General features: G+C 38.0%; 2 protein-coding genes across 5 annotated transcripts; both read left to right on the top strand.

The window, feature by feature from the left end:
• The first annotated feature begins 528 nt into the window (after positions 1–528).
• mepcea (methylphosphate capping enzyme a) lies at positions 529–11,606 on the top strand. Of its 4 annotated transcripts, none has more exons than XM_028031752.1 (5): positions 529–865; positions 2,778–4,576; positions 8,076–8,294; positions 8,973–9,096; positions 9,178–11,606. In XM_028031752.1, the coding sequence occupies exons 2-5, from the start codon at positions 2,819–2,821 to the stop codon at positions 9,210–9,212; spliced, it is 2,136 nt and encodes a 711-aa protein (XP_027887553.1). In that variant the 5' UTR covers positions 529–865; positions 2,778–2,818; the 3' UTR covers positions 9,213–11,606. The 4 variants fall into 4 exon arrangements, with proteins under 4 accessions (XP_027887553.1, XP_027887555.1, XP_027887556.1 ...); XM_028031754.1 differs by having other exon boundaries at positions 2,770–4,576; XM_028031755.1 differs by having other exon boundaries at positions 529–901.
• Positions 11,607–15,126: 3,520 nt separating this feature from the next.
• On the top strand, positions 15,127–20,277 carry spag7 (sperm associated antigen 7). The gene is made up of 7 exons (XM_028032326.1): positions 15,127–15,275; positions 17,120–17,187; positions 17,285–17,373; positions 17,458–17,542; positions 17,644–17,733; positions 19,007–19,163; positions 19,261–20,277. The coding sequence occupies exons 1-7, from the start codon at positions 15,146–15,148 to the stop codon at positions 19,374–19,376; spliced, it is 735 nt and encodes a 244-aa protein (XP_027888127.1). The 5' UTR covers positions 15,127–15,145; the 3' UTR covers positions 19,377–20,277.
• Positions 20,278–22,457: the final 2,180 nt, after the last annotated feature.

Raw genomic sequence — 22,457 nt, 5'->3', positions numbered from 1 at the left:
ACATAAACTATGTTTGTAGGCATACTGTGGGCCACTAATAACTTAGCAGCTAACCACAAATTTCACTGCTTCACATGCTCTGAATACACCACAAACAAAAGTAATATATATAAAAAGTACTATATAGTAAAAGTACTTTTACTATATAAAAGTAATTTTTGTCAAACGCTTGAATTCAGTCAGAAAATGGCGCTATATCCACTTTAAAGTTCTTATTCAATTAATCTATTGATGGTATTTCCTTACTTTATTTCATCACTAAAACTTTCCTGAAACTGAAATTGCTCTAGGGAGCTTATCTTTATATTTTTAGTCAACAATTAAATAAACACATAAATGTAGTTGTTTTCCTCCTAGCTATAGATGAACAAACATAGTATTCCTCCCATATATATATATATATATATATATATATATATGAAAAGTTTAATTATTGACATTTATAACTTGATAAAGAACAGTAGAAGGAAGCTGACACTAACAGCAACAGTGCTCACCACCTTGCGGGTTCTATAGTGTGACTGGGATCTCCGCCCCAGTCACAGTTGGCTACAGCTCGGAGCCCGGATGCGCCGCCATGCCGACTCTTTCTGCGAATGGAATCATTTATTCACCAACCTGCCTGTTACTGACCGACTAGAGTTAACTGAGAAGCTCCACAAGACCGTCTGAAGAGGCGGTGGAGCCAGTGTTGTGTTCAGACCAGCGCCGTGCGTGTCCGTGTAGCTTCCCACTCTAGTGTTGATACTGAGACAGTTGTGTGGTTAGCTATGCTAACGTTAGCCTGAGCGGAGGGAGTGCGGCGGCGGCGGCGGCGGCGGGGTAGTGACAGTCCGGCCGGAGGCGGGGAGAGCTCAACTGCGAGGTGAGACTGTTATTCTGATGGGGACTACACGCGCGGGTAGGTGGCCATCTGGGAGATAGTATCGCTTTCATAACAGCGAGTCTGGGTTTTAGCAGCGCCCAGGCAACAGCACGTCGAGGTAGGTCCTCCGGTGCTTCTCTATTACCGCTGTTTGACCGGAGCAGAGCCGAACGTTTACTCGACGTTTCGCTGCTGTGGCCCGCGATAGAGAAGCTAGGAGCTAGTAGTGAGCTAACACGACAACTGTCCAACACGGACTCTCAAACTTTCCAGGTCTATAACCCTTCAGCAGGCATGTCACGTCACAAACGTGATTGTGGTACACCCTTACACACTGGCAGCTTGTAAAAATAAGACAATTTATGCAATTGTGGTATTATATTGGGATAGTAAATATTATTTTTATACAGAATCCGCAGTAAATACAAACTCATTGATTATAACAGGGATCAAGCTGACTTGTTATGTACTAATTATAATCCTGCTAAGTTTGGAAAAAGTTACTATATATATATATATATATATATATATATTTGTATCTAGATTTCTTCCAAGTAATTTGTCCAGACATTCTCCTTTTGCATTAATGGTGAAGTGTATAGATCTGATGTTGACCATAAACTTGGCAACTGTGATGGATGACTGCAATTCGAGAAAGCCTGATGTCAGCAAACTTTTTAGAATTAATTTCCTGTATAATTGTATTAGTTATGTTTAAGCTGTAGTAAGTACAACAATAGTCTTCTTCACGAACAGTGGTTCCCAAAGTTTTCACCTCAACAAAGAGGTGAAAATATATATTCTTCAAGTATATTCTTCAAATATACTTGAAGAATATTTAATATATATTGATTTTACAATGATTATTTTTGTTATTTATTTATTGATTTGAGGCCCCCAGTTGCATAGGAACAACCCTAACATAGAAAATAACTGTTTTTGAAAACTTTAGGCCAAAAAATCTACATGGTAATTCCTGGATTTGTAAATTCTTTAAGAAATATTTACAGTATATGTTTGTTTAAAAATCAACATAGAAATCTAAAAGTCTTGAAAACTCTAAAATGTAAAATATAGTATTTGAAGGAAATGTTTTATAAAATAATTTGATAATGTATAATAACACATGTAAATATATTTATCATCTAAAAAAATAAACAGATGTAATTTAACCAAATTCGAGAGACATTGTAAAGCATCACATACTAATATCCTCAAGCGATGAGCTCATTAATTGGTCAAAAATTCTGATCTTTGACCAGTTTTCTTTTTCAGGATTTGTAATTGCCAGTTAATATGGTTACAGTATATAATATGTACATTTTTGAGTTAAAGTGGACATATGCTGTCTTACATAAACTCTTACATCTGTTTTGAAAGATTCAAAAACGACCTTTACTAAGAACATGCTGCATTTTCTTCTCTTCATAAATGAGATTTATGAAGAAAAAAATTCATAAAAATTCAGCCAGGAATAACTTATTCGGTGTATTGCTGTTATACTGTGTTGTGAAAAGGTATTTCTTCTGTTTTTGATTTCTTTAAACAATCAGTGTTTCAGATCATAAAACACATTATATTAGATTAGGATAACTTGAGTAAATACCTCAGGCAGTTTTTAAATGAGGAATTGATTTATTAAAAAGTGTAAAAGTGATTATTGCCAAACGTTATTGTTATTGGAGCATTTGCGATAACTGGTAATATATGTTTTAATTTGTTGTGGAGGATATTTGGCCCACACTTTTTTACAAATTACCTTTAATTCTGCCACATTTAGCCAGATTGAAGTCCAGACTTTTAATAGACTATTCCAAAATTTTGTGCCTTGACCCCAATATAGTAAAGACTTGCAAATTTTCTATGGTTTGCCTGTGCTTTTAATCTAACATATGTTTTCTGTGACTTCCAGTAAAACATCAGTGTCTTTCTAGCTGGGAAAACTAAAAGAAAATGTCTATTGAAGAGCAAAGTGCAAAAGCTGGGAGTCCAAAGGCCAGCTCGGCATCTCCTCTTCAGCTTTCAGACTGTACTGGAGGCTACAGCAGTGTTTCCGTGATGATGGAGGAAGCTGCGGCCACGCCTGACTTTGCAGCCGCTTGTCCCGTCCCTGACACCGCAGCCTCACCAAAACACACGAGCACGGACAGCGCGGGACAGAGAGCGAAAGGAAGCGAGAACAGCATCAACCGCAGGAACAGCTTCCATCACTCTAAACAGCAGCCACAGACGCAGTCGAGGCTAACGAAGCGGCGCTACACAGCGAGTTCGAGCTTCAAATATCCCACGTCAGGGAAGAGGAGACGAAGGGCCAACTCTGAGAGCGACTCCGTCCTGCCAACCAACTTCCTCCTGGGAGGTAACATTTTTGATCCGCTGAACCTCAACAGTCTGCTGGATGAAGAAGTCAACAGGGCACTCAACGCGGAGACGCCAAAATCCTCCCCGCTGCCATCGAAGAGCCGAGACCCAGTCGAGATCCTCATCCCCAGAGACATCACAGATCCGCTCAACTTGAATAGCGGGATAACAGACAGCAGCTTTTTGGCATCTCCCTATAAAAGCGGTGGACGGAAAAGACACCGCAACCGACACCACGGAGGAGGAACCGGAGGGGCGAGCGGGATCTCAACTACGCAGATAAATCCATTGGAAATGGAAAAAAGTGACGTGAAAGCCAACACTTCCACAGAGGCTGCAGGCATGCCAGGTTCGTCCTTTGCACAAGATACCTCCAAAGAGTTGAACAGTTTGTCGAGTGTGGCAGGGGATTCCAACAATCACAGCACTAATAGCTCATCCAGCTGCAAGGATGACGTGACATCTGCACCTGCGGAGGAGGCAACACCCATCTCGTCTGCAGGAACAAATCACCAAGCGAGCAGACGCAAGCGAAGGCGCAACTCTGGCAAAATGGAGCCCCCCGTCACCCACTCGACCCCTGTTTGCCAGGCAACATCTGGAGATAGAAGTTGCGGCACAACAGGGCAAAGAAATTCCTTCCACACGCCCAGGGGGGATGGCCCAGGACTTCGTCAGCACCAGCAGCTCCACAATCAGGTAAAGGAACATCAGAAGAAGTTCCAGTACGGGAACTACAACAAATATTACGGATATCGCAACCCGAACTGTAGTGAAGACCCTCGCATACATGTGCTCCGTCAAGAGTGGTTTAGAGGTAAAGATGTGCTGGACTTGGGGTGCAACTCCGGCCACCTGACCCTCTATATTGCCAAAATGTTCAGACCAGCGCGCATACTGGGTCTCGACATCGACAGCGGTCTCATACATGCAGCTCGTAAGAATATTAGACATTATCTGTCTGAGCTTCAAACCCAAGAAGCCAGGCGTGAGGTGCAGGAGAAGAAGCCTGCCAAACAGCAAGACTGTGAGGTAGGGACGGGGAAGAAGCACGATGAATCTGAGAGCAGGGGTCAAAACGGGGAAGAAGACAAAGGACAGAGCGGTCCTGCGAGCGCTGGAGCTGACAAAGATTCCTGTCACACAGATGAGGCCGTAACCCAGAGGCAGGACGGTAAAACGGAGGAAATGGAGCAAAAACATTGCGATGCGCCCTCTGCTGACTGCTCTGCGAGTTGCTCTTTCCCGGTGTCTCTGCGGATCTCCAGGGGACCCATCGCTGCGCCTCCAATAACAGAAACATGTACCTCTCAGCCCGGACAGTTCCCTGCCAATGTGTCCTTCATCAAGGTAAGACTTTGCTTTTTGGAAATGACTCCCTTATATGGTGACATCCAGTTAGACAAAGGCTGGTAAATCCTAGGGAAAAATAGAGACTTTTAGTAAAAGTGAAATAAATGTTATTGGCAAATTTAAAAAGTTTAATAATGTCTGATCTCTACTTTTGTAAAACTCTGAAGTTCTGTGAAACAGTTTTCACAGAACTGCTTTTCTAACTATAATAACTATAATCTAAATATTTCCTAACCTCTCATCACAGGCTAACATTAAGTAAATTATTTATATCAGGAACAGAGGTGATGTCACTTTGTGAGATCAGCTACTATAATATAATATGGTCATACGGCTGTAAAACAAATACAAAATAATATTTAGTATTATTCAGTTAGCATTAAAAAACAAAACTGCTGTTTCTGTGTGGATTTCACTAGAAAGACTTTGATTTTTAAAAAGCAGCATGTTGCATGACACCTTGACACTTCAAAAGCATAATCTCTTTCCTAGTTAAAGTAAAGCTCTGTATTAACAGAAAACTCACTGTAGAACAAAGTTTAAATTTAAAGTGCCCCTTTGAGCCCTCTGATATTATTTTAAACACGTCACCGATGATAAAAACAGCTAACTTCGAGTCACCAGCTAATAATTCATGCTTCTCTTAAAATTAAATTCTGTTGCGTTTAAGATGTCAGCTGCATCAAAGCTATGTGTTTTTTTTTTCTTTTACTTTGTCGGACATACATAAATATCCCTTCCCAAACATTATTAACACAGTGGATTATATTATATCTCAGCAGATAAAGGAAATATATCAGTTGGTTTTGAGCTTTCTAACAAAGAAGTGTCTTCACCCTGGACCTTATCTGATTTTCTCTATTTGCAGATGTTTGTACTTTTGAGCCCAACAGGAAAGATATTCATAAGTCATTGGGGGCTTACTAACTTGTCCCCTTACTCTTCTCTCTGCAAATTAGCACTAATTAAAAAAAAATAAAAATCAACATTAACCTGGAATACATTAGTTGGAAAACTGGCCACCTCATATTTACTAAATAGTTTTATTATTTGATGTTTTTATAGAATCAACCTTTTTTTTTTTTTTCATTAAAAATAGCAACCGGAATGTTGATGAAGACTGTTGGCTTTTTAAACCAAATTGACTCAGCAGTTTACAACGTTTTATTAATGTCATTAAAATTGTTCCTATCTTTTGCTACAGACATTTGTTTTAAAAAGCTAAGGAGCCGAAACTGAAGTGCTCGTTCTTCCCCTACGATGGAAAATGAAAAGAGAATGTCAGATAAAATCATTTAAGGTGGAAAAGTAATATTAGTCAGCTATTTTTGATGGAGTCATGTAAAATTTAAAAAAGAGGTGAGACTTTGCAGTTGGCTCGACTGAATACCTTATCACTATGATCAAGACAATTAGGAAGTACGTCTTATTTATGTTGGTGCCTTGCACTGACCAACATTCTTCAAAAAGACAAAGCGTAACAAATAAAGCATAATTAGAAACAGAATATTCGAAAGGATCATAATAAAAAGCTTATTTGAATTAGAATGTCTTCAGCTGTTTTTTAAATGAGTTCAGATTTTAAAAACAAAAAAGAAAGTCCACCGCAGTCGGTCCAACAGTTTGGAAGGAGTTTTATATCTCATCCTTGGGATTACGAGTCGACTGCTTACAGGACTTGAGTCCTCGAGTTTCAGGACGTTTTTCTAGTTAAGAGTCTGGCAGAGCTTTGGACCTGCTGCTCACAAGTAACTTTTTATTGTTGATTAGCATAAAAAGTGCAATAAATTAGTCCAGATGGGAGAAAACGAAGGCATTAATAATCATCCAAAGTCTTTTGTTTTGACACCAACCTTCTTAGTTTGGAAACTTCTCAAGTGAAAACCTTTGATCAAGGTGTTTTGAGTGACCTTAAAGAGACTGTTGTTGGTGAAGACACAACACAATCACTCTTCATGAGCTATATGAAGTTGGTCCCTTAAATAACGTGACTTCTGGGCCTAAAGGACAGTGATTGTATAATTGGGAAGTAGATTTTTACTGTATGGCACCTAAAATATTGTGACATACTAGGTCTCGCTTCCACACATTGATTTTTGGAATGACAAATATGCTCAAATTGTCAGCAACAAAATGATCTGTTACCTTCCCAAGACATTTTATGATGGTATTTTCCCCAGGTAATGTTTTCTCAGTATGTTTTTCACCAGTTTACCTCTTCCTACACAAACTGTGTGTAGATCACCAGATCTGATTCAGCCATAAATTCTTGCACCAAAGCGGTGATTTACCCGGGCCGGGGCAGAATCTGTTCATCTGCGCTACACCCAGTTCTTGTTGTGGCAATGAAGACAGAAAAACTGGTGCCAAGTAAGCATTAGAAACCAGCTGGAACCAGTTTGGTGGGGAAAACCCTCTCCATTATGACAAATTGAACAATGGAAGGAAGATCATTTCTATAATTAAAATTAAAAAAGTAATGGAAATTTATATATTTGGGTAGTGACAAATGCGTAGAGTTTGGTAATTGTTGTTTCTTTTTGTCACTAAATTCAAAAGGCTTTGTTTTTGTCCTCAACATGAATTGGTTAGATGGAGACAAAACTGTTTTACTGAATAGAATCAAAAAGCATCCTCCTCCACTTGTGTGTGTGTGTGAGTGTGTGTGTGTGTTACAAATAACAGCAGCAGCAGTCATTTGGTAAGTCTCCGAAGCGCCTGTGACACCCACTCAGTCTACAAAACTAAACGTTTGGCTAAGATAACAGAATGAAAAGTGTCTGTTTCGGAAAATAGACTGTCACTAAAACGTGGCAAAAATGGATCAGTTGCATAAATATAAATAAATCTAACGAACAGAGGAGGAAGAGGCTTTAATGCCAGAGGAACTATATTTTGCACACATAAAAAATGTGGATCAAAACATTAACTGCATCAAATTTTGCTTTTGCGCATATAATTAGGGTTCTTGTAAATGAATATTTTAGTAATCGAGTACTCTATAGATTATTTTTACGATTAATCTCAGTGCTGTAACGTCAAGACAAGACGTTACAGTACTGAGATTAATTTTGTTTTGAAAAAAAAATCTGAGAATTAAGCAGTGATTAAGGCAAATTTGTGTTGTGAATGACAAAAATAAGATTGACTTTGTATTTGCATAATCTTGCAAGTCACATTTCCTTCCCCCCCAAAAAACATCCTGCATCACTGATGTACTTGAGCATTCAGTTAGATTTTTTAGAAAGAAATGAAAAGCTCTGTATGGAAAATCGGTGTTGCTGTTGTCTGCTTTGCAGTAAACACCAAACGAAAAAATAATGCATTGTTATTTCTGCATTTTGTTTAATTTACATGTCAGCTTTCTTGCCTCCAGCCTCCCCATGTCAGCATCTTTTTACAAGCTGTAATCTTTTATGGAACACAGCTTCACAAAAATGTTTTATCCATTTACCAAAACAGTGTTTTTTTTTCTCCCGCCTTTGCTTTCCTTCAGGCTAACTATGTTCTGGAGAACGATAATCTCCTCATGACTCAGAGGGCAGAGTATGACGTGATCTTGTGCCTCAGTGTTACAAAATGGGTTCACCTAAACTGGGGCGACAGCGGTCTGAAGCGGCTCTTCAAGAGAGCCTACAGACACCTCCGCCCTGGAGGCTTGTTCATCCTGGAGCCGCAGCCCTGGGAGTCCTACGTCAGGAGGAAGAAGCTGACAGTAAGAGGATTTTCACTTTTCTTAATTATTTATTTTTTTGTTGTTTTAACAAGCATTCAGTTCCACCCACACTCATTGGAATCCTCTGAAAAAAACAGTTGCTCCTTTATTGTAGTAGCAAAATCTCACATTGTAAAATTAGCCTTTTAATTTGAGTACATTTATTCAACTTGATCATATCCCACTTTTTCTTTTCTACAAAACCACCGGTGGCACAATTGTTAGCATTGCATCATTTAAGGCCATTTTGTTGATAGAGCAGCATTCAGTTTTTTCCTCCAGGATTTGAAGAATAATTAAACAGGCCATCTGTGATGGTGCGTTCACACCAAGCATGTTTCGCGTGTCTGGTTTATATTCAAAGTTTATGTGGAGTCGCGGCATCAGACGTCTCAAGATCGCTCTAGCCGTTGTTTTCCATTGTCGGCCTATTTGTCAGACATGGTGGACGCTTCAAATGCGCCGCAATGGGTCCTCGATGCGCCTCCACATAGACTTTGAATGTAAACCAGACGCGTGAAACTTGTTTGGTGTGAACGCACCATGACAAGCCTGCCAGGCTGTAAAAAGGGCTGCTAAAATGTCCTCAGTCTGGTCTAAAATGAGTAATGAAATGTTTTCTTTATTGTCATTTTAGTTTATATGTAACCATTATTTTCTTCTTCCTTCCCCCATAAGGAAAACATTAACAGGAATTATCGCAGCATCAGACTCAAACCTGATCAGTTTTCTTCTTACCTCACAAATGAAGTGGGCTTCACAAGTTTTGAGCACCTGGGATCTCCTAAGTGTTCAGTAAGAGGTAATAGTTTGCCGAGTTTCCTTCTTGCATAACACATAGCTGTTTTTAAGATCTAGTAATTTATTATTTCTCATGATGCAGGTTTTCAGAGACCAGTCTATGTTTTTCACAAATGACCACCTCTGCCTTGAACAACAGCGAATGTGAGTAGCCGAAAGCCACCGCCTTTCATTCAGGCCAGCCAGCTTCACTGGACTGTGATGCATCATCCTTAGCAGATCGGGTTTGCGCTTGGTGCTGAAGATCAAAGTCTAAAGCAAACGTGCCACAGGGACCAAAAAGTGGAATTCATTGCTCCGTCAACAGGACGCCTCTTATCAAAAAGACGAGTAGCTGTCAGTTTGGAGACCTCAAAAGAAATGCTGAACCGATCTCTCCCTTTGAACTGTCCGAGCGGTAATGATCCCCCAGACTGATGCGTGGCCATAAACTGTGTTTGCTCAGATGTCATCACGTTCATAATGTTCTCTCTTGCCACATCAACTAGACTTAAATCGACGGAGGGTTTCTCAACTAGTTATTATCACTGTTTTAACAAGCCTTAGATGTTTTAGTCTTCAGATGTGGGTTGTGTCTACAGAACTGAGGTGTACCACGAAAACATGGTGGATACTGAACTGACTTCATGCTCAGATGAAGCCTGTTGAAATGCAGGGACTTTTCTTGTTAGTTTTGAAAGAGATGGCGTTGAAACAACAACCTCTCGGCCACGTTTTTACCCCCAAAAAACAACTATACGCACACGTGTTGCTGTTTTCAAACACTTAAAGCTCATCTATTTTCCCTATTGCCACACACTAATGTCTAAGTTGTCTTTGATTTTTTGGAGAATGTGGCAAACTTAAAAGTCCTGTATAGATCAAATATGACAATCGAGAAAGTAAATTTGTTTTCTTTAATTTCTAAATTTCTGCTCCAATAGAGGCTAATTCAGGAAGAGTAGCGATGCACATCCTTAACAGACTCTGTTGATTTTACCACCTTTCATTATCCCTACATAGGTGAATAGGACTCATAAATAGAGATGCACCGATCAGAATTTTGTGGCCAGTTTCCAATTTTCAACTTTTATACGGGTTTAATCTGCGCAATTTCTCTTGAGAACCCAGTAGATATAAGAACAGCTTTGAAAATCGTTCTACTGTTAGCAGTCGTTTGACAAAATGATCAGAGTTCACATCTTTAACCCTTCACTATCTTTTATCAGCGATTAGCACAGATAGCTTTACTTACCCAGCAGTTTCCATATGTATAATCTGAAGAACGTACATCCTTATCTCAAATTTAAGTTTATGAAAAGAGGCCAACACTTCCAAGGAATTGTCGCAAGCTCAAAAGGATGAAATGGCAACTTTGCCTTAATACATTCAGCCTTCCTGTTATCCGCTAAATGTCTCACCATCTCCCCTTTTGTTGCAACCTGAATGGGCTGCAAATAATTCTCAACATGTCAAAGTAAGTCACTTCATTTTAACCATCTCTATTATACACAGTAACAAATTATATACTGAAGAGTGTTGTCAACTTTAGCTGTTAGCATAAGGTAGGCTGTTTCTTGGAGGCAAAAGATCAAATTTTCTTGTGAAAAATGTGATTTTTTTCTCGGTGCATCTCAGTAATATACAATCAATAATCGTAATATTCTGATATTTAAAGAGAGCTGGAGAAGGTTTTAAAGCTGATATAAAATGGGCCTAAAAAGCACAGTTAAAGTTTTGCCTCGGCGCTAATATGCTGGGTAAACAAATCAGCTGTGTGATTATGAAGCATCGACCTCTGTTTTCACTCTCAGCTTTATTGATCATCTCCTTTAACCATCATCACTCTCCTGTAATATCTGTCCAACATTTGAGACTGAACAACTATTTTCATTTGTAGAACATAAAACCTTTTTTCGCAGGAAACATCCCATGGTTTTGTTTTTTTTTAATCCAGTTTTCAATATGATGTTTGATTTGATGTGCTGCCAAAACAATGTCTGATAGATTCATGAATCATGTCAACAATGTTTCGGTCTATGAGCAACACAAAGTCTAAACATTTATAGAGTTGTTGTAATTGTTCACTGAGCACCACTGATTTGTGCATCCAGGACGGAAAAATTTCAGTTTTTCAGCAGCTGCTTGTTGATCTCTTTTGGAATATGTTAGCCAGTGAATGACTGGGATGGATGAAATGTTTCTAATTCAGTAAAAGATCACTGTAAATAAGTCCCCATATTTTTTTTTTCCTGTTAATATTTAGTTCCCAAATACTGCGTTTTAAGTTTTCGGATTTTCCTGTTTTCAGATGTTTGCTGCCAATTCATGTGTGGAGCTGCAGGTCTTTTTGTCCTTAAAGATTTGATGATCCAGCATTGTATGTACAAATTAATCTGGATATTCTTACAATTGTTTTGCTTTGTTCTGCCCTGCAGGGCACGTGTATTGTTCAGTTTAGTGCTCTTTTTTTTGTTTTCTTAATGTCTTTTTTGATTTGTTTGTTTTTGATAAAATGTTTGAAAGGAGCAACGGCATGAGTGCACTCTTATTTTCTTTCAATATTTCGGTTGTGCCTTATTTGCTCTTCTACACATCTGGTACTCATCAGAATAAATGTAATGAATTTTTGGTTTTTAATGAGTTACTAAAAGAGAAAGTTAATTTTTAATTTGAATTAAAATTCAAATTAATACGGGATAATACATCCCACACGGTCAGTACTATTTCTTCAAGTGGAACAGAATTGCTACCAAAGCAATTCCTGTTAAGGAAGTGTTTCTGATTTGCATTCAGTTATGTAAAATAAATTAAAAGTACTATTAAAGTATACTATGGGGAAATACAATGTTTTTTTTGAAAATAGCTACCAAAATAAATTGGTGTATAGGTTTAAGTGACACCTTATGATTTTACATAGAAATATATAACTTACCTCCAGTTGTTATTGAACCTATTTTTTTTATTCTGAAAGTGTCTAACATTTCATTAAAATTGGTTGGAGATTTGGTGAGATGCTATTCACTTAAAATTTTAGTTTAGGTACAAACTCTAAATAATTTTGTAAATACCTGTAGCAGTAAACATGTTGCATTGGAAAAAGTAGGAATTGTTGCTTTTCTGTCATAAATAGAAGCAACTTGGTCACATTTTCAATATATGTGATACGCCGTCGGTACAGTCAACTCATTCTCAAACAAACCAGTTAGGGCACCTGTTATCTCCTGAGTAAGAGTTAAATATATATATATATATATATATATTAAAAAGAGAATAATAGTGAAAATACAAAACCCATCCTCAGAGACATTTGACCTTCCAATTCAACACAGCGCAGACAAAGCAACAATGAATCTGCATCGCAGTCCTGACTGGTGTATTGTAGTGCCGCCGTCTGTTTGCCAGCAGCGTTGTCCAGCCAGACAGACAGACCGAACGGTGAAACAACATAAACACAGATGAGACATAACACTTCATTCACAAAAGCTGCGCTCCATCCCAGCTATTTGGGTCAGTCACTTGACCGTTATTGTCTCCTGTCAGCACGGCAACCAGCGAAAGCATGCCAGACCCAACTCAGACTGCTTTCCACACTGTTATTTCAAAGAAGCCCACCAAAGTGGGGTATAATTCAGACAATGATGGTAAACAAAAACACCAGCATGTTTATTTTAATGCATTTATTGGCAGCAAAGCAAATAAGCTAGACAATTCCAGTCAGGGCAGCGTAAAAGTGTGGTGTACCTATTATTCTACCCACTACAGAAACTCTTATGTTGGATCCAACTTTATTGGATGGTGAAGCAGCAAGTCAGCCATCTCCGCTTAATATTCCAGAGGTTGTCTCCTAGCATCATGCAGGTATCTCTGGACCATCATCAGAGTACTAAGAACGCACGGCACAACACCTGGAACAAAATAAAAAGTCAAAACGTTAGCTCTTATTACACCTTCACATAGTGCTTTCTTCTGAGAGTAATCTTAGCCTTTACCTATATCTTCGAGGACAACCATGGTGTCCAACAATGTACTCTTGGGCATAGCAGAACCGTCTGCAGAGTCCTCTGTACCCACAGGTCCAATACTGCATCTCTGGATCTTCTCCTGATGACAAACATGAAAGAAAAATCATCCCTTCCATTAGAAATGAAATCATCTTTTTTTTTTCTTTTTATTGTCACACACTTTAAATGACTGATATCAGAGCAACACAAACAGGTGAGATTGTCAATATAAATTGCTTTATTTTGGCTTCACAATGTAGCAAAGCAGATTCATCCATTGCTCACCCTCCGCAGTCGCGAACATCAGGAGAAGAACGAGGAGAACCAAGCTCAGTCCCTTCATGGTTGGGCGCCAATTAACGTTCAGACTGCTGCTGACACACTGATGCTGCATTTATACAGCATTTCAAGCACAACGGGGGGAGGAGTCCGTCCTGTCTGTCCAAATCACAACAAGAGCATCTCACTGAAAGATGTCTGGGGCATGGAGGTCATGGCTGTCATGTTACCCAACACACAAAAATCATTGTGCTACGTTTTCAAAGTTCTGAGAACTTATTGAGCAGATTGTTTAGCTTTTGACAATGAAATAAAAAGGGGTTTGTTGTGTCAAATTATACTTACATGTAATACTTTGGTTGAACCGAAGAGTGGAGCACAGCAAAGCAAAAGTTGAATTTCCAGGAGATGTTTGTTTGGCAGTGCAGGTCGGGGCGCTGTCTGTGTTTTCACAGCCTGGCCTTCTGCTCATCCAGGCCTCTCTCCACATCTGAATATGGCTCCAGTTCTCAATTATTGCTGATGCTGTGAAACTACAATCACGCTTCACAAAACATGCCCCAGTGACGCAAGGGAGAATTGTTAACTTAACAATAAAAAGGTATGAACACATACACACACGATTGTAAAGCTTGCCCCCTGTTGCTTACGTAAAGGTGTTTATTTACATGTTTATCCTGTCTTCTGTCGGCCTCAGTAAAAGCCAAGAGATTATCCACACATTACCACATTTAAGACATTATAATCAACTTTTTCTTCATAATTTAAAACAATTGCAGCAACATATTCTCACACTGATTGTTTTCTTAAATCTAAGATTTATTTAATGAATGTTGTCATTTAAAAATGTATATCACTTCTGTCGACTTATCTATAGTGTCTATACCCTAAAATTAGCATTTAACAACTTTGTGTATCTCTTGGGTTTATATCTGACATAACACAATGGCCAAATTCTCTTATGCACTCTTCAAAATGGGAAATATGAGACAACATGATACAAGGCAAATGGCCACAGGAGGATAGCTACACAGCTAAATTTGTGTAAACTTGCACTGATATTTATAAAAATATTTATTTTCTGACAAACACAACACAACTTTACTTATGAAGAGTGGAAAGACATGATTGTTGTCTATACACACTTCTACTATGAATTATTCATTCCCCTTGCAGATTCAACATTCCAACACGCTCGTTCTGACAGGAAGAGGCCGAGCCAGAGCCACACTTAAATCTGATCAAAAGTCTATAATTGAAGTTAAACATTAGGCCAAGATGCTCTCCGACCTCAAAGATTTTGAGCTCGTCACAGAAGACAAACTGTTAAAATACCCATGGAACCACACCAAAAAGCAATTTATATATATTTTTTTTACAATTTATTATCTTTAAATTCCTGTCTTATTTTCTATCCAAAACTGACCTAAGTCTTTGCTTTAAATCTTCAACAACCTGAAAACTAAAAAAAAAAACAAGTGAGATTAACCGCAAAGATATTTTAAAATCTTTTTTTCTTTCTATTATTTGTTGAGTGTCTCGCCATCTTCAGCTTGTCTTGTACAACTTGCGTTCTCGTCACATTAATGTGTTTATTTGTGTGTGTATTTCTTCTATTCTCACACACAATATGGAAAGGAGGAGGGGGGAGGACCACGACCTTAACCCAATAAATATGATGTTCAGCTCGGCTTTCCCTGCAGCACTACAGCCCTTTGGGACGTGGTGGCAGCAGATTGTGTGAATGCAGACTTTCTCTACAGAGAAGAATACTAAGCCCTAACACGCATGCGCACCGTGTTCGGCTGGAGAAGAGGTTTATATCGTTGCAAGATGGCGGACCTCCTTGGTTCAATCTTAAACTCGATGGAGAAACCTCCTACAGTCGGCGACCAAGAAAGCCGACGAAAGGCTCGAGGTACGCAGCACGCTGTTTAGATAAGGACCCACTTCATCTGTGCGTGAAGTGGGGAAATAGCGCCAAAAAGCGGGCGCTAGTGAAGGTCTAAAACTAAAGGGCATGCTAAGGGAGCATTTGTTTTGCTATTAATGGACATTTGAGCTTCCAGTTTCACGTAAGCTGTGTTGACCCGAGCGTGGCACCGTCTCGGTGAGACACGCAGCTTATCATTTGAGAGTCTGTGGACCCAGGCTGCTGCGGCACTGTAAACAAACACCACACTGTTCATGTGGGTCCTTAAAAATAAATGACATCTTCCTCAAATTCATATCCGTTTATCTGCGCTTTAATTATGCCACATTTCCTCCCTGACAAGAGATTATCTATTAATAATTAAACTGCCGTCAATGCTATTAGAAATGGCTAAAGGCACTTTTACAAAGCCCGTGCACTAATGAAAGCCAGAAGCCTGATAAGCTTACAAATAATTTGGGAATAAATGTGTTAAAAGTACAATACAAATCTTGAACGGATACATTAAATAAAATAATTCAAATATTTTATTAAATCCCAGTTTATTTCAATTTGTTATAGAATAAAAACATATATGTTAATCTTTCCATTTTTAGTTAATTATTTTTACTTATCTATATTATTTTATTAATTTCACCTGTGATTATTTAATTATTTATGGGTTTATTTAATCTAATTAACATTATAATTTGAGATATGTTTTAGTAATTCACTAATTATGGATTTATTGGAATTTTTTTTTAAATGATCACATAATTAGTTTAATATTGATTAAAGTTCTAGGACTTAAAGTGCACATAAATATTTATTTTCATATAAAATTTCCTGTTCACTGTGACAGTTGTTGTAAAGAGGGAGAAGTCAACATTTATTTGATCAGGTACAGTGCTGCAAGCCATTCACATGAAAGTATTTTTTTATTTTTTATTTTTAAACGAGACAGTCAAACAGTACATAAATAATAAGGCGTTAACACCAGCAAGGGGATTTCTAACACACATCTTTTCTGGGGGAAGAAAATGATCCTGGATCAGGCCTTTGCTGAATTTATTTTATTTTACTTTGTAGGCTGGACACTTACTGTTGTCCTCCACTTGTTCACTTTTTTCAACGTTGAAGTGCGACTGCGCAGTACGTCGTCAAAGTCTGGAACAAAAACTGACCAGAAAATTTTGATCAATTTGAAACTTTTTTTTTTTTTGCAACTAAAGAGTGGGTTAAACAATAAATCAAGTAGCATCGGTAAACCTGAAGGTGTTTGGTGAACCTAATATAAATGTTCATATAATATAATATAAACATTTTTCTCATGATGTAGCTTTACATGAAAGAATGTACATTGCAAATAAAATATCAGAAACTCTACATTTTGGATTTAAGATTTAAAATTTGTGTCAATTGAAACATATTTTTAAAGATTGAAACAGGGTTTCCCAAAGTGTATTATAAGCCTGGCGGGCCACCAGGCTTTACTTGTGCCCCCACCAGGCTAAGCATTAGTTAAGTCTTTTTTTTAATGTTTGCATTTTTTAAGACTTTATAGTTGGTGTTCAGGTATTAATCTGCCAGTCTTTCAATAACACATAATCAAGTGATATTTTTCAAATTTCCTGTCAACTTTAAACATTTTTTAAATCAAAAACATGACGGGGCGCTGGATGAATGACTGGCACCAACCACAGGGCTTAGCAAGTTTTCTGGGGGAAACCTTGTTGTAAGCTAACTGTCATCTGTGTAAGTGTTGTGGCTTAATTCGTCCCAGTTAGATTACCGAGCAAAAGCTACAAAACTGTCCTCTTTACCTCACAAAAACCTTTTTTTTCTTAAAGAGCAAGCTGCAAGACTAAAGAAGATGGAAGAATTGGAGAAAAGAAAGAAAGCAGAGTTTAGGAAGAAGGTGAGACCTTCAAGTACAATAAATGCTTTTCTAATTCTCCTACGTCCCACATGTGGTCGCCGTTTCACAACGTGATTATTTATCACTTTAAATCTAGATGGAGAAAGAGGTGTCGGATTTCATCCAAGACAGCTCACAACAAAAAAGAAAATACAACCCTATGGGAAAAATTGAAAGGAGTATACTGTAAGAAATCCCTATTTTATTTTTGGCGCAGTCTCGGCCCTTTTCAGTATATTGATAAAAAAACCTCGTTGTGTATTTTTATAGGCATGATGTTGCAGAAGTGGCCGGTCTCACTTCGTTTTCTTTCGGAGAGGATGAGGAGAGTCGCTACGTCATGCTGTTTAAGAAGGTATTAGGTCTTTGCTCTTACCAAATTGTTGGATTTTCGAAACAAATTCTCAGTGTTTAGTTTAGCGGCTGATGGAGGAAACATGTGATTATTGAACTCAGGAGTTCGCTCCGTCGGACGAAGAGCTGGAGGCGTATCGCAAAGGAGAAGAGTGGGATCCGCAGCTGGCAGAACAGCGACGCAGACTAAAAGTAAGTCTGTGGGATTAAAACATAAAATAATGCATCAGATGATGATACCAACACACTTAGAAATCAAATGCTGTATTTTGTTGAAGTGTATTCTTATTCCTCAGACCAATTGGTGGTGAATTATAGCAATGCTTACAAAAAGAAGGTTGACGTTTTACCACAACATGAAATAAAATAACAACAAACTAAGTGAGCTTTTTAGAGACCTGCTGTCAAGACAGATGTAGCTCAAACTCTTTCTTCTGACCTTTATTTGAAATTCTGAGTAAATAAATATTCGGAATTATGTTGTTATAATAAAAGGACAAACAAGGAATATCACTGTTATATCTGATTTTTACAGATGTCTGATACAGACAAAGTATCTGACCTGTACTACAAAAAAAACAAAACAAAAGCTGTGTATTATCTTTGATGACGTTCTCCTTCTGTTCTGTCAAGCGTCATCAAGTTTAATATTATAAATCTGATCTGAGCCGTAAGCATATCTTAGTATGCCCTAGTCTACCTATTACCTATAATTATGTAGTTGTGACCGGAAACCAGATGCTCACCAATATTCTGCACCTGTTTGTTTTATGGTGACGTTTATGCTTTTGATTGAGCTGTTCTGGCATTTTCCGGGTTCATCAGGGTTCTTGTTCAAAACCCTGATGGATCTGTTGTGCAATCTAAATCCAAGTGAGAATCTGTGACAATCCACAGATTGCACAGAAATGATTCTGCACATTTTTACTGAGGCTGCAGTGTCGAGTGCAAATACAAAAACATTTTTAAAACCAATTTGCTGGCCTAACACAAAATGTTCACTAAGGTTTGTATTTTTATAGTGAAAAGGTTAGACATACAGTCTTGGAAAAAATGAAGAGCCCACTGCACTGAACCTTATTGAAAACCTCCTGGTTATTCCATCAAATATTGATTTCTGAACTGAGTTAAAACATTAATATTGTTGTTTCTAAAGGAATATGAACTTGTTTTCTTTGCATTATTTGAGGTCTGAAAGCGCTGCATCTTTTTTGTTATTTTTACCATTTCTCATTTTATGCAAATAAATACAAAATTTTTGCTTGGAATCTCGGAGACGTGTTGTCAGTGGTTCATAGGATAAAACAGCAATGTTCATTTTACTCAAACATTTATCTAAAAACAGTAAAAGCAGAGAAACTGATAATTTTAAGTGGTTTCATTTTTTAAAAGACACTCTGTGTAATACCTTCAATCTTTGTTAAATTTTTTCCCGAATTCATTTCCTGTTTACTTCCCCTCACAGGAGCAGGCTGCGTTAGAAGAAGCAGCATCCACTCAGACAGAAAAGACACAAGCATGTCCCAACTCCAACTACAGAGACAAGTACAGTCACCTGATAGGCACGTCAGCTGCTAAAGATGCAGCTCACACACTGGAGGCTAACAGGAGTTACGGCTGTGGTGAGGATTGTCGCTGCCACACGTAAAACAGGTAAATACTTCAGCTGCGATTCCTTCTCCGTATTCACGCTGCGGTTATTTCTCTCTCTGTCGCCAGTGCCGGTGGCCAACAAAAGGGACACGCGCTCCATAGAGGAAGCCATGAACGAAATCCGAGCGAAGAAGCGGCAGAAGCGCGAAGACGACACGGGGGCACAGAGCAGCAGTTTCTGAGTTCCCGCTGTTGCTGTTGTGTGTTACTTTGTGTGCGCAGTTCGATTCTTCTGTCGATGCAGTTTTCCATACTTTAGGACTTTAAAGTATAGCTTATTGATTGGTCAGGCTTTACGTCTGTATGAACATGACTGTGATCTTGCCCAGTGGACGATATTTAGGTTTGCGGATTATTGGCGACTCTTTAACATCTTCTCGTCACGTTCTGTTAGTCATCGGATGCCACGTGCCATTTTAAACCGTAACAGTATGAGTCAGTTGTTTGGAAAGTGTCTCGTCATTCAGAAAAAAACATGACGATAGATCATTTTTAAATAAAATCTTTTGTTGCTTAATTATAATTTTTGATGCAGCTGCATATTTAAAAAAATGTTAGGAAACGTTTTATTATTTAAAATCACTGCTAATTTTGTACCTTGGCTGTGTTTTAGCAAGTTGCAGCTGCAGATTTCCATCGATAATGTTTAAAAATCCCCAGTGCATGTAGAAACAAACTTTACCTCTTTACCAGCTTCTTGTCAATTAGTTTTTAATTAAGGGTCGATTTTTTCACTTTGAAAGGTTAAACCTTGCTAAATGTGTCCATCACAGGAGTAAGCCAGTTTTAAAACCCACTTTATCTGAATTTTTAAATGTGATTTTTGCTTTGTTTCTACACATTGGCACTGACTTGAGTGTGATAGTTTAAAATTTTTTTTTTCCATTTTAAGTCATGCAACAGGTGTCGTACTACTAAAATGGAGTAAAGATACAAATCTCCTTTTAGCATTAAGATTTATTTAATCATCATCATCAGACTTTGAACCAAGGAGGAATAGCGTGGCGTCATTATGTCTTTTTAAACCTTGTTTTGTTTCCATGTGTGTTAATAAATGCTGCTTACAACTTTGTGTTACCTTTACTTTTGTACACACCTGGCACGCTTCTTATTTTGTTAGCATTTTAATACAACAGCATGCTACATTTAAAACATATTTTATTCTACAATAAAATATATTGTAGAATAAAAGATTGCACTACTGGATCCTAAGTGCACTGTTATAGCACTATATGTTTTATTCATAATCTATCCCTAATGTATTTTTAGAATAATTTAAAGAAACTGAAAGTTATTTTTTATAATGTAGGACTGAATAAATTTTTTTTAAGTTTTCAAAACGTGCATAGTTTTTAACCCTAAAACTGTATGAGGGATAAACTGGCTTTTTATATTCTCAAAGCTTAATACCAAACTGCGGCTCCAGTATGTCCTGACTCTTATGGAGAGTGAAGAGTGTCAAATGACAATAACTTATGTAATCATTAGTGAAGTGTGTCATTAATTCATTAAAACTCTTCACTGTCTGTAGATCTGTCTTTTGATCCGACTGTAAATAAAATAAATGTATTCATAAAAGTACATTTTTCTTTATCTTTGATTGATTTATGCAAATATACGTCAATAGATCTTAATTAAATGTTCAGCTTGGATTTAATGTTAAATGTAAATCATGAACTTTTTTGTCGTTTTGATGTTTCTGAACTAAATAAACTTTATTTGCTGGTCAGAATCCAGAGCTGTGCAGGTCATTACCAACTTCAACTGTGATCTCCACAGAAACAGAGACGCTGACCACCAGTCAGGTCCACTTTTCTGTGGAAAAATCATCCGGTTTCAACCATATTTACTATCTTTTGTGATGGTGGGGCGAGAGGTTGGAGAAGGAGTTGGCAGTTTTGGTTAGACACACTCTAACCCAAAACATTCCACACTTTCACTTCATTTCACTTCGTCCATGCAAAGCCAGCTGGTACTAAGATCATAGTCTCATACATGAGAAAAGTAACGATAGTTTACCACTATCATCACCGATGATCTCCTCCACAACAACGTGGAAGACGAGTTCTCACTCTGTGCAATAATAGCACAGCAAAGGAAAAAGGGAATAGGCGCCCCCTTGTGGTGATACCTACTCATCTCTAGGAACCAAGCAGTATAATGACTGTTACACGTTCAAGTCCCTTACTTCACTGTGAACCGTTTAATTAAAGAAAGTTGCAAAATAAAAACAGAATTTTGCTCCGCTTCTCAATTTTCTCTAATGTGTTTTGAAAAATAAAATCGAGTTAAAATAGCAGTAAAGCTGAACTGATAATGTGCAGTGGTTGCATAAAACAACATGGTGATCAAATTGTGTATTAACGTGCAAGACAACAGCTCAGAGTGGCTACAGCCCCTAAGAACTTTCTGTCAGCTGTTATTCTAAATTATGCCACAGAGTCATGGCAGCACAGTGCTTCCCATAGATGGAGGGGTAAAAAAATCATAGCAGTCTCTCAGTCCACTGAGCAACACAGAATATAAGGAAGTAAAAAGCTTATTTATTCTACTTTTATACCATCATAAGTCACAAAGAGTGTTAAAATGTACATTTTCTGTGTGTAACTAATGTCACATATTTTCTACATTATACTAAAACAATAACTATGGTTGGGATTAATTCTCTTTCATGCTCAGTCTTTAGTGTAAGACAGTTCAGTTCAGCTTAAACACTTGTGGATTTAAATAATCTATTCACTCCTTTCAGAGCCTGAGATTTAAAGCAACACATTAAGAAAAAAACAAGAAAATATTTTAAACCCATTACTTTAGACTAGCAGCAAACTGATATGTAACCGAGGCGTGTTTTCTGATCGCTGGTTCAATGCAGCAATCAGGTCTGGGAAAATTTCCCAGACAAAATGGAAACATTTCTGAACTAAAAGCTCCTGCTCCATCAATTTTCCGTAGGTAAATATGTAAATGTGACCATCAAAAGCCAAATAACAAACTCATGTGGTATTTTAAAACTCAAAATGCACATTTCACTTAACTCTGACCCAGAAGAAGAGCTGTTGAATATAGTCATTTCCGACTATGAGCTCTCATTCCTTTTGTAACATTTTTCTGTTGGATAATAAAAAATAAAATCTGAAGAGCCGCTTTGGAGCCGAAAGAGCCGACTCTTTTTATTGATCCGAGCCGAAAGAGCCGGTTCTCTAAAAAGAGCCAGAATTCCCACGCTGCCGTGAGTCCCTCCCACTCTGACAGGTGACCAGTCC

This window comes from Xiphophorus couchianus, chromosome 11, assembly GCF_001444195.1.
Source record: "Xiphophorus couchianus chromosome 11, X_couchianus-1.0, whole genome shotgun sequence".
In the NCBI taxonomy this organism is placed as follows: Eukaryota; Metazoa; Chordata; class Actinopteri; order Cyprinodontiformes; family Poeciliidae; genus Xiphophorus; species Xiphophorus couchianus.
Note: the sequence above shows the minus strand (reverse complement) of the source record. Positions and strands in the feature narration are given on the sequence as shown.